Source organism: Excalfactoria chinensis, chromosome 2 (genome assembly GCF_039878825.1).
Source record: "Excalfactoria chinensis isolate bCotChi1 chromosome 2, bCotChi1.hap2, whole genome shotgun sequence".
In the NCBI taxonomy this organism is placed as follows: domain Eukaryota; kingdom Metazoa; phylum Chordata; class Aves; order Galliformes; family Phasianidae; genus Excalfactoria; species Excalfactoria chinensis.
Window position 1 is genome coordinate 134,595,173 of NC_092826.1, and position 12,394 is coordinate 134,607,566.

Below are 12,394 nucleotides of genomic sequence, written 5' to 3' on the forward strand. Positions count from 1 at the left end.
TACTGCAACTGTGTTCATGGCTCAGGACCTGTTTTAATAATTTTCATGCTGACATTTAAATTATAACAATGTCCAGAAACCTGAAAAGCATGAGAGTCCTGAAAACTTATTTTCAAATCTATGCGATGAAGTATAGAAGTATCTATGGCATGAAGTATATAAATTATGCTGAGAGCAACATTGGCCTGTGCATATTGTAATGTCCTTCAGTTGAAAGAGGGGAATGGAGAGGCTTTCAAAGAGGGTAACAACTGGAAAAGTAGCTTAAATTTCGGAAATGCTGGCTCCAAACTAATGAGGAGTCAGCATCAGATAAAAAAAAATTGCTACATCTGGCTTTGAGTTCTGTTCATGTCAATGGAACTGAAAGCTTTATAATCGTTTTGATCGTAGATGATCTGTGTATTCCTCTCAGCATCCACTTTTGCATCCTGCTTTTTCTACAAGACTTTACTTCAGAGTTGAATTTAGTTTCTAACTTGGTAATAGTGAAGATTAATGTAGTGAATGTGTTCTGAGATGAACTCTGCAGATTTCTAAGTATTTAATTTTCTCTTCTTTTTATGTGCCAAACTATTCCAGTTCCAGAAGATTATTTCCTGCTGGGTTGTGTCTTTGCAATTGCTGATTACCCAGAACAGATGTCTGATAAACAGCTGTTAGCAACCTGGAAACGGGTAAGATTTTACTGTATTTCCAAAGAACTGTCATAACCTTGCTCTCATAGTAACTGAATCCTTAAAGGAATAACTGGAAATATTTCAGCACTGTGCACTTTTATTTAGGTATCATTTTGTTTAATGTTTATGTTCTAACTTAAGTGAATATTGTTCTGCTACAGCAGACCGAAAAAAGTAATAAATGCTTTACATGTGGAGTTGGACTGAATTGGGTTTTTACTCACAGCGTTAGCTAAATTAGAGCATTAACTGTTTCTTAACTGTTTATGCTTTTAATTAGACAACTGTAGTGCAGCAAATGTAATATAGTATTGCACTCTAACTTAATTGAATAATTTTTTTTTTTTGCATATAATTTTGGCACTTAGTAGGCTGTGAGGTATCCACCTGGGTGAATAAGATAAAGGAATAGTGTTTCTATTTTTTGCCAACTTCTATTTTTCAGAAAAATCTGATTGTATCCTTTCCTAAATGAGAGGACTTTGATGTTCTTCAGAAACTTCTGATGGATTTTATAATTGAATTTTCCCAACAATTTTGCATAATCAAGTAAGCTGTTGACATTTTTAACAGCACTTGTGTTTATTGCTGAGATAGAATTGAATAGTTTGTGAAAAATTGCTTAATAGTTATATTGCAAAAATTTAAAAAATGAGATTATTTTTGTTTACATATAATTTTTTTTCATCTTAAAAAGTTAAACTTTTTATAGTCCATTGAAAAGGTACATATTTAATTTTGTTTTTTCCTTTTTCCCCCACCCCCACCCCCCCCGAAGTTCTGAAACTAGATAACAAGCCTTTTGGGGGGGGAGGGATAACTCATCAGTGAAATATTTCAGTCTCCTAAACGCTAGGCCTCATTTCAGACTGCTTGTTTCTTAGGGTAGCTTTAAAATTGTTAGGTAACTTCTTGTTTTGTTGTTTCCCCAGATCATTCAAACGCATGGTGGGACTGTGGACCCTACACTTACAAGCAGATGTACGCATCTTCTGTGTGAAAGTCAAGTCAGCAACATGTATGCTCAGGTAAGCAAATTTGTAACATGTATTACTAAGTCATAGCATAGCGTGGGTTGCAAGGGACCTTAAATATCATCAGATTTTAGCCCTTGTGCTGTGGGCAGTGTTGCCACCCACTAGATCAAGTTGCTCAGAATTCCATCCAACCTGGCCCTGAATGCTTCTGGGGATGGGGCATCCACAACCTCTCTAGACAGCCTGAAATGCCTGCTTTTATTCCCTTAATGAAAAGGTAGGGGGTTTTCAGTATATACTTAATGCTTTAAGTGTAAAATAAAAGTTTCCCATAATACACTCTTCTGTTTATTTTATTTCTCTCTCCTACCCCCCCCACCCCAATCATTTCTTATTTGTAACTTATTTGTAACATGACGGGCTTTAATAATGCATGTGGTAGTTCATTGCAGAGAACACTAAGTGAGGTTCTGTGAGAAACAGGGTCATGAAAACGCTCAGAAAAAGTCGCTGAGATTGAAGATGTGTATTGTAGGAAAAAGTCTGAAATGAAATGAAGATGTATTTCAACTTTTAAAAGTTGTTCATGCATATCTTCATAGGCTTTAAGAGAAAGGAAGAGGTGTATTACAGCACACTGGCTGAACTCAATCTTGAAGAAGAAGAAAATGGTGCCACCTCATCGAGCCCTTCATTTTCCAGTGGCATTTCCACCAGGAGGAAAGCCATGCTCTCAACATGTAAGAAGGAAAAGTTTACCTCTAAAGAATGCTTGCTTCATTGCATGAGCTTTATTAAATTGTAGCTAGGAAGTGCTTAGTCAGAGCAAAATGCATGTTTCTTTTGTCATATCAGTAAAAACTTATCATAATCTTAGTCTTATGTTGATATGGGGTATACTACCATATGATTCAGAGTGCTCTGCACATCTTGCTGAACTCTGAGAGCTAAATATTTTAACATGGATGTTTGAGTCTTCTTTTCTTAGAAGGAGGAAAGGTACAAAGGTAACGTGAGTTATTCATAACAATATGACAGGAGTCCAAACCTCTTATGTCTTCAGTGACAGTGCATCTAACATTTTATGCTGCTTTTACAACAAAATTGACAATTTCCTCTTCTTAAATATGAAGTAAGAATGGCAAAAAATGAAAACTTGGCATGACTAAGTGTAAGGAAAGCGGGTAAAAAGTTATATTAGGCTATTATCTAATGATAACAAAGGTAAGAGAGAGAATTAAAATTGGCTTCATGTGATCAGCTGGTACTGCTTATTGCAGTTTCATGGCAGAGTAGAGCTGAGAATTGAGATTTGTCTTCAACAATATCAGGAGAAAGAGGTCAAATGTGTGAGAAGAAATCTGGATGTGAGCTTTTCTTGTAGTAAAGCTGTAGTAAAAATGTAGTAAATGACAAAAAGTTGACCAACAGCATGAAAAGAATTCTTCCTGAGTTGGAGCTAGTGCTAGAAGCCTGTAATTTATATGTATAAACAGATTGGTTTTTAATTGTACATTATGTATGCTGCACGCCACGTTTTAAGTGCCAGCATACCATTGCTAAGATGTACATCATTAAAATGTTTAAAAAGTTACTAAGATAGAAATACTTGCAACAGGGATGTTTCATAAATACCTTCTACTTTCACTTGTTTCTGTCTTTCTGTCTGTATATAGATAATCTCTGTGACAGGATTTGTTGATAGTGACAGAGATGACCTCAAACTGATGGCGTACCTAGCAGGTGCCAAATACACAGGCTATCTATGTCGCAGCAACACAGTTCTCATCTGTAAAGAGTAAGTGGTTTATCTCCAAAGCGCTCACATCCTCAGTTGCTTCTTACCTCTTAATGTGTTTCCAATTGTGAAGTACTGATCACATCTCACTAAGAGTGTTTAATCATCTTCGTGATTGGAAATTATTAAACTTAGTGATGGTGCTTCTTGAAGAAAATTACTGTGCGCTTCTATTTTAAATTTGGCATGAAAACTGACAAAAGAAAAGTCATTTCTTGTGTGCTGTTTTCGATTATTTTGCAAGTGATCTTAACTGTTGTATTGTCAGTAAGTAAAATATGTTGGGGGGTGGGAGGGTGGAAGAATTGTTTTTAAAGTGCTGGAGGAGGGAAAACTGAGTTAAATCCAATTCTAGCCTGATTGCATTTGGGGGACAGAAGTTCTCAGCTAATTGATATTGCTTGTTTTTAACATGTAGAGCAAAAGTATTTTTTTTTTGAGTGTGCCTGCTCTATTATTAAAATAGATAATGGGCCAACAAAGAAATACTGATATTTAAGTCTATTAGTATAAATGCTATTTATCTGTTCTATTAAAACCTTTTTTCTTCATCTCTGAATAATAAGACCCAGTGGCTTGAAGTATGAGAAAGCCAAAGAATGGAGAATACCATGTGTAAATGCACAGTGGCTTTGTGACATACTGCTGGGAAATTTTGAAGCTTTACGGCAGATACAGCACAGTCGATATACAGTGTTCAGTCTTCAAGATCCACTTTCTCCTAGTCAACATCTAGTTCTAAACCTGCTGGGTAAGTGTCCCAGAATTCTATGATCTGTAGCATTTGTTTATATAGACCTGAGAAGCATCTTTATCTTTACCATAAATAATTTTGCGGTGGTTTCACTTCTGTGGTGTTCTTCATTTCGTAGATGCTTGGAGAGTCCCATTAAAGGTATCACCAGAACTTCTAATGGTATGTTGAGTTATACAGCTGTTTTTCTTAGATTGCTGCATAGTGTTTTTAACATCTTAGCACATGTGCATTTGGTGTGAGGAGACATGCCAGAAGAACCCACACAAACTGTCTTGGTGGCACTTGCTTTTAGTTGTCTGTTTGCATGAATCCTAAAAATAATCTTTTGTGGAACCACATTGTATTATATAAAATTACTTTAGAAATATTGTGGCCTAGTTCTTAACTCTTTGCTTTTACGAAAGACCTTTAGAAGAGGCTTTGTATTTTGGAGTCAGTATCTAACACAATCTGAAAACAGGCCTCATGTTTTTAAAGCAGGGCACTCAAAATTTGTAACAATTTTGTTATAATCATTACTGAATTTTCAATAGGTTAAGTAATGCAAATTATGGGTTTGAAGTACTTTGTACCCTGTCTGAAAACTAAAGCTGTGGGCACGCTTACAGAATTCTCAATTCCAAAATATACACTGTGATTTAAAAAAAGCAAAAGTGTAATAAACATTAAGGAAGATAAGAATTAACCATTTAAAAAGTTATTTTCATGGAGTGGACTCTATGAAATATGAGCAATATGAGACAGGTATAAATTGTTGTCCTCACCATAGCTCTTCTAAACTGTTTACATGATCTGAATGTGTGGAATACTACTTCAGTTTTACACTACTGACAGTTTTTGTGCTGCAATTCCTCTTTCCGTTTAAGATTTATGCTTGATAATTGTTTTCACTGTGCCTGTCTTGACATAGGAAATTCCTATGAGCTTTCAGTTCATTTGTACAACAAATGAACATATATACAACATTTTATATTATACAAAAATACTTCGACCTAGCCTTTTGCATACCTCGGTCCATCTGTATACTTTTCTAAAGACAGGTGCTTAATAATTGTAATAACTTAATTAGTACCCAGATCCAATTTAAAGTATTAGTATAATTTGTCGACTTATTACGTTTCAGCTTTAGAAGTAGCCGCTATTTCTGTGTCTTTAGCTGTGACCTTAGCTTCAAAACAGTCTTACACTTGCAGTCCTCTGTGAATTGGTATTTGAATCCATTAGGAATCTAATTTTCTTTTAAGGAGTTTGTGTGTTTAATGCCTTCTCTAGCATGTCTTTCTCATTTCTGTGTTTGATGTATGATCTCAGAATACTGCTGTACAGTTCTCTTGTTTCAGAATAGAAGTTGGGTTCCCTGCTCAGTTCAGATGTAAACATACAGATGGTCTTATTTCAGGGTGTGAGGTTGCCTTTGAAACCAAAGCAAAATGAATCCAGTCTTCAGCCATCTTCCAAAAGAGCCAGGTAAGAACAATCAGTGCCAATAGTCCTTAACTTACTGTACCATGTAACTGTGAACTGCTCAGCATTCTGGTTCCATCCCATGCTCTGCTAATTGAAATAACCAGTAGCATTTTTTTTTGCGTATTGCCAGCTATTCAACAGGCTGAAATAGAATAATAACTAAAGAGCAGAATAGGAAGAGAACTGGGAGAGAACAGAATCAGAAGAAAATGCTCTGTTCTCAGCATAACGATTTTTTTTTATCTAGAAGATTGATTCTGCCTAATTCTTATTCATCTTTGTATTTTCATTCCTAAAGTTTGCAGGAGTGTACTTGTCTGTTTTTAAAGTAAGATGTCGTTGCACCTGGACTTACATTGTGCTGTATTTCATGTGTTTTGTAGAATTGAAGACCTACCACCACCTACTAAAAAGCTTACACCAGAGTTGACACCAATGGTGCTCTTCACAGGATTTGAACCTATGCAAGTTCAACAGTACATTAAGGTGACTTTTGCACTTACCTCTTGTAAACTATGTGGAAGCATTTGTGTTCTTGTTTTGTAAGGTGTTTTGTGAATAAAAACTGATACTGAGAGTGAAATCAGAATGTAGATTTATGTGAAATTAGTTTTGTTTGATGATTTTCCTGCTTTAGTTTACTTCATGCCTTTCTGCTACCTTCTTCACTATGGTTGTTTAAAAAGACAAGGCCCTTTCATGTTTTGTGGTGTTTTTTTTGTTGTTTTTCTGTTGTTTGTTCTAAATCAGCAAACTTCACAACCAAACTTTGGTGAGGAAGGTAGTGATTACTGTACTAGATAGGACCCAGACTACTTCTCATATAATCTTACATGCTTCAGAGGAAGCTGATGGGAGAACTAATGGCACACATGAGATCATATGTTCCCATGTTTTGTTCTGTTCTCTCTTAAATAGCTCCCCAAACTGAATGATGTAAAAATCCAATCATTCCTTGAACTTTAACAATTGCTAAGTATTAGTTAAAAATAGTTTTTCATTTGTGATTTGTCACACGTTGGCTGAAATATGAGACACAGATGTAGTGGTTTGTTTTTTTAACTGCTGACCCCAGTAGGGCACAAAACATCTTGTTGCTTTTACCTGCTCCAGATAAGCAAAAGCAAATGAAGACTAGTTTGATTCTCTTTCTTAGAAATACATGTATTTCTATATACTGTATTTCTATACTTAACTTCTAAATACATGTATTTCTATACTTAAGCATGCCCCAAATTGCCTATTTTCTTCTTGAAAAATACTTAGGTATGATCATGTAGTTGGAATTTTGAGGTTTTTTCTATTATGGTATTTTTATTTGAAGCTTGATAGAACTTTGAAACATAAATAATTTTTCACTTTATCTATCTCCTAAAGTTCCATTGCCATCTCCCCATTCTGTCATGCTGATACCAAGTTGACAACATGAAGAATTTTCATTAGAGCTGTGGCTCACAAATACATCAAATACATTTTTGGCCTCAAGGCTTGTGATGTTGAAACCAAATGTTGCAGGGATAATACCATTAAAAGTGTCAGTGTTTCAATACCTTCCTGAGGCAAGATACCTCCCATCTTCTTGAACTGGAGAGGTAGTCTTTTTTTTTTCCTATACGCCCAAATGGCTCCTTGAAGATCAGAATGCAAATCTTGTAAGATACTCACAGGTATACAGTGTTTGAGGTGAATATATATTATGGATGAAAACAACAGCTTGTACATTTCAGTGTGTACAAGTTTAGTATTCACAGTGTGTTTTTGCATATCTCAGAGGAGCTTAGCAGTAGAGAGATGCAATGTATTGGATAATACTTTTTTGTATCATCTTGATGCAAGCTGTCAAAACAAGCCAGCGCAGTAAAGAAAAGCTTAAAACATTGTCCCTGTCTAACTTGTTTGTTACTATCAGAGCAGTACAGAGGGATGCCAGACGTATTTCAGGGCTTCTAATGCATGCAGTGAGCCTTCTTGCTTTGTTAACATCTGATGTCTGATGTAATAAAATCACCCTCGTATGTTCAATTTTAATGCTTAAAAATCATGTGCATCTTAGCTGAGATGTCAACTCTGATGAGGTAGTTTGGGTTTGGTAATTCAAACTTAGTAAAAAAAAGTGATAGTTACTCAGTATCATCTAAAATACATAAGATGTATGTAAAATATATGTGGCTTTCATGCAAGGAAATTTTGTCCTCTATGAATAAGAGTAGCAAAGTTAGGTTTACTAAAACGGCAGTGAATGTCATACATTTTGTAGAGGAAAAGAGCCTAATCATTACATTTTCAGCCTGTAAAGAACCCCACAAAATTAACTTGTATCTGGTGATTGTATAAAAAGTAAAGCAGCAGCACGTAGCTCTCATTCTAGCTAGATGTAATTAATGTCTGGGAATAGCCGGATCTTCCATGGCTGTAAATTCTGTTCATTAATCACCTTTAGTAAATGAATTCCTGCAATACAGAAATCTCTTACGTTTACTGTTTCATGAAGACCTTAGTTTTGTTTGATGGCAATGTTGTGATTCCATATCTATTCTTTCCAATTGGTAACAACTGTTCCGTTCTGATTTGTATTTCTTTTACAACTTTCAGAAACTGTATATTCTCGGGGGTGAAGTAGCAGAATCTGCCCAGAAATGCACCCACCTAATTGCCAGTAAAGTGACCCGCACTGTCAAGTTCCTGACTGCAATTTCTGTAGTCAAGCACATAGTAACTCCAGAGTGGTTAGAAGAGTGTTTCAAATGCCAGAAGTTTGTTGGTAAGCTAAGCTGCAATCAGTTGTTATTATAAACTTAAGGTTGTTTGATTTCAGTGTGTGAAGATGGCCTTCATGTTTTAAAAACCCTTTCTTTGTGAGATTCTGAATTTTTTATTAAGTTCTCTTTCAATAGCACATTTTGTTACACTTAGTTCTCTTTTGATTTAATCCAATCATTCCACTGTGTTAGTGTGGTTAAAATAGTTGGATGTTTGCAGACAGTCTGTCTGTGATGCAGATTATCATAGTTCTCACCTTTTAGTGGTTTTAAAGTCTTGGGTGATTTTGGTTTCATTCATTCTAAAATAGAAGTTGTAAAGAAGTGAGCAATTGTTGGATCTGTGTACAAGAATTCATTTAAATAATTAAAATTACTTCATTTAGTGCTGTTAACAGTGTTGTAATGTATCAACTTTCTTCTTACACTTTTCTGTTGACATCTGTAAATAACAAAACATTTTATTTGAAAAGGATGCTGGATCTGAAGATCTAAAAGGCTGATTGTTTTATTATTGTTTAATGCTTTTCATGTAATTTGGTTGGAAGGAGCAGGCATATAACATGGCTGCCTCAATCACTAAGATTGAAATCTGTGGATAATTAAGCGGTAAATCAGCAAACATTTGTATTAATCTGAAGTATCTTTCTGGATTCAGTGACAATGAACTGAGAAGTCAGTCCATTTGAAAGCTATTAGAGGATAAATAAGGTCTGGGGATTTAAAAGGATGACTGTTTTGATGTAGTACTTAAAGTACTTGTCTACTGAAATGTAGTTCATTTGTGGGTTGCCTTTACTTCTGTACCTAACATAATGATGGAGAATGTGGCGACTCATTAGAAGAATTGCAGGTCAAAGCTGTCCCTGGGAAGACCAGTTTTTTCTTCATATAAAATTGTTTTTGCTCTTTGAACTGGATTGTAGTAGAGAAGGAGTCTGTGTAACAGTGTATGCTGCTAGATAAAGAAGTGTGGAGCTGTTTTATTCTCCAAGTAATTGTGGGTCATCCTAATAAAGGGGTACTATAATCACATTAAAATTACTGTTTTAGCTTTTAGAGTCACTCAGCCACTAATGTTTTCTAATTGGGTTAGATATTAAGTTATGAAGGTGTTGCAGTCTTTCCTGTATTTATTACTCTTTCAGACGAGCAGAACTTTGTGCTGAGGGATGCTGAAGCTGAGGTGCTTTTCTGCTTCAGTTTGGAGGAGTCCCTGAAGAGAGCACAAGTAGCTCCGCTGTTCAAGGTAGGCAGTTTTGAGAACAGCATTTAAAACACTTGGAGCTTTTCAAAGAGACAAACCACCTAAAAAGTGTATTTTTACAACCTGTACTGAGTAAGCATTATTCAATCTGAATAGTACATTTCAATCAGTTTTGCAGTCCTAGCTGATAAACTTGATCTACTTGGTGATCTGTTCATCTGTATCAGTCCCAATCAAGTTGCAGGATGATTTTTACTGGGAAGTAATATATGTGATTAATATGTGGTTGTATTCATTTTAAAAACGGAAGCTTTAATTAAAGTTACTCAGGTTTTAGGAATGCCCTAGGCATACTTGTACTTGACGAAGCAAGCAGCATTGTTCTAAACAAATTGCAGTTGTTTGGGTTTTTTTCTTTGTTTAAGAAGTGGTCATATAAGGTTTTCTGGTTGTTATTTGGAAGGTGTTGGAAGAGGAATATTTAAGCTATTAAAATTTAAAAAAAAAATTGCAGGTTTGCCCCTTTAGGGAAAGCAAATAAGCAGTAATTAAAGACAACTCATTAGCTGGTGGATTTGTTGCCGTCGGCCACTGTAAGCTGTTTACAGGCAGCCAATGATTGCATTAAAGTTCATCCGTAAAGAAACACACATATATTGCAAACATAAGTTAACAAAATAACATTTCTTGTTGCTCATTTTTTTTCTCTTTGTAGGGAAAGTATTTTTACATTACACCTGGAATTTGTCCCAGTCTTTCTACCATGAAAGCTATTGTGGAATGCGCAGGAGGAAAAGTGTTATCTAAACAACCTTCGTTTCGAAAACTCATGGAGCATAAGCAGAATAAAGTGTGTACAGTGTTGCCCTTTAAAATTTACCTGTAATATCTTATTGTGTTGTTCTGAACTTACAGTTGCTTTCTTTCCTTTAGAGTTTGCCAGAGATCATCTTGATTTCCTGTGAAAATGACCTTCACCTATGTCGAGAATATTTTGCTAGAGGCATAGGTATGTATAAGGTATCATTGTGATTTGAACAATATAGGTGTAAAATAATAGCAGTAAAAATCAATGCAAGTACAGATACCTGTTGAAGATGCCAGATGGTAGTAGAGGGGTATGTAGTCAGTCCTGCAGGTCATGGAGAAGTCTGAGCCAGCTGATTCCTAGATATTTCTAATATGCATATTTTCTAGCCAGGTCACCACAAATCTCTGCAAGAGTAGTCTTGAATTTGGGGCTGCAATCCTGTGTGATGCATGATTGTCAAATTAAAGATCAGGGGTTTTCTCTGTAGCTGGTTTTCAGTTTAGAGCCTAAAGACATGCCATGTTTATCAATAAAACCCATACGTTCTGAAGGTTGATATCTGAAGCATGAAGTGCGTGGCTAAAAGTAGGGCACTGGTAGTGATGGGGCCATGTTCCCTTTTGCCATTGCATGAAGAGCAGAAAGGTACTGAATGGCTCCTCCTGATGTGCCTGCTGAAGAAGCGTCTTTGTAAGAGTGTAACTGTATGCGTGTTTTTGATATTTCCAGATGTCCACAATGCTGAATTTGTCCTGACTGGAGTGCTTACTCAAACACTGGATTATGAGTCATATCCTTTTTTGTGTGCAGGCTATCAGCTGCCTAAGGAAAACACTTAAAAGTTTCTCTTAATTAGGAACTAACTACTTAAAATTCTTACAGGCTGTGCACTGCTTACTTGATAAGAGCACAGTTTAACACCCAGAAACTTAGTTTAAATTCCAACTGGAGAAAATACTTCAGTGGGGATGGGATGCAGGGTTGTCAGGAAGTATCAACAGTAGAATAATAAGCAACCAGGGAAAATAAGTGTCAGTAAGGAGGGTATCTGCATGGGTAATTTGTAGTTGACAAATAGGTTTTACTAAGGAAGATTATAACCTTTGTTTGATAAATGTATTATAGGACCAGGTAAAGGGTACTGTATCTTTCTGGGTGTGTTTTATACTTGTCAGAGTTCTGTTTTACAGTCATTTCTTAAAAGTTGTTCTTTCTTAACAAACGTACATATAAATTTACTTGAAGGAACAGTAAACTGCCTTAGTGCTTCGGAGCCCGTGGAGCACTAAATCTAGCTATTCAGCCATTGTACAAAGTAACTAAAACTTCCTGTGGATGCTGTTTTCCAGCTGTTTGCCTAGGGATGAAGAGCAGTTTAAAGCAGGGAAGCAAAAATAAACTGCATCATTTTTAGGATGTGTAATTTTATTATGAGGAAACATAATTTACTATGTTTTGTATTATACTCCCGTTTTAAAAGATCCCCCTTTAGGTATCACAGTTAGCCAGTTTTTAAACATTTTAACATTAATGATGGTACTTCAGCCAAAAGTGTAATTTGGGTGTAAAAATAAAAGGGCTTGCTGTCTATTAAATTATGGATGTTGAAGATGAAAATGTTTTGTACTTTATTTTTATTTCTTATACTCTATTTTCTTTTATATTGATATTTTGCCCACATTTTAAATAAATGTACTTTTAAATGTTTTACTCTATATTTTAATGGTGGTTCATTTTTTTGAATACTGTGCAACAGTGGCACTCCGGTAAGAGTAAATTACTCAAATCTTTTTCCAAGCAATGTAAACTTATTTTGAACTTATTTTTATCAGGTATGTTTTAATATATAAAAATCCCAACACTTTAAAGGGGAAATTGTTAAAAATTTATAGATGAGTTTTTACTGAAAAAGAAAAGCTTGAAGGAAGGAGAAACTAT

At 35.4% G+C, this 12,394-nt stretch overlaps 1 protein-coding gene across 1 annotated transcript in view; it reads left to right on the plus strand.

Annotated features, from left to right (window-relative positions):
* Positions 1–12,394, plus strand: part of PAXIP1 (PAX interacting protein 1) — a 30,614-nt gene extending 18,220 nt beyond the window's left edge. Inside the window, exons 8-21 of the mRNA XM_072329064.1 lie at positions 583–677; positions 1,613–1,708; positions 2,260–2,397; positions 3,334–3,455; positions 4,022–4,206; positions 4,328–4,371; positions 5,612–5,679; positions 6,063–6,165; positions 8,272–8,440; positions 9,587–9,687; positions 10,361–10,495; positions 10,579–10,654; positions 11,186–11,245; positions 11,683–12,394. Of these exons, the coding sequence (XP_072185165.1) occupies positions 583–677; positions 1,613–1,708; positions 2,260–2,397; positions 3,334–3,455; positions 4,022–4,206; positions 4,328–4,371; positions 5,612–5,679; positions 6,063–6,165; positions 8,272–8,440; positions 9,587–9,687; positions 10,361–10,495; positions 10,579–10,654; positions 11,186–11,245; positions 11,683–11,699 (1,409 nt within the window). The 3' untranslated portion in view covers positions 11,700–12,394. The remainder of the gene's footprint in view (positions 1–582; positions 678–1,612; positions 1,709–2,259; positions 2,398–3,333; positions 3,456–4,021; positions 4,207–4,327; positions 4,372–5,611; positions 5,680–6,062; positions 6,166–8,271; positions 8,441–9,586; positions 9,688–10,360; positions 10,496–10,578; positions 10,655–11,185; positions 11,246–11,682) is intronic.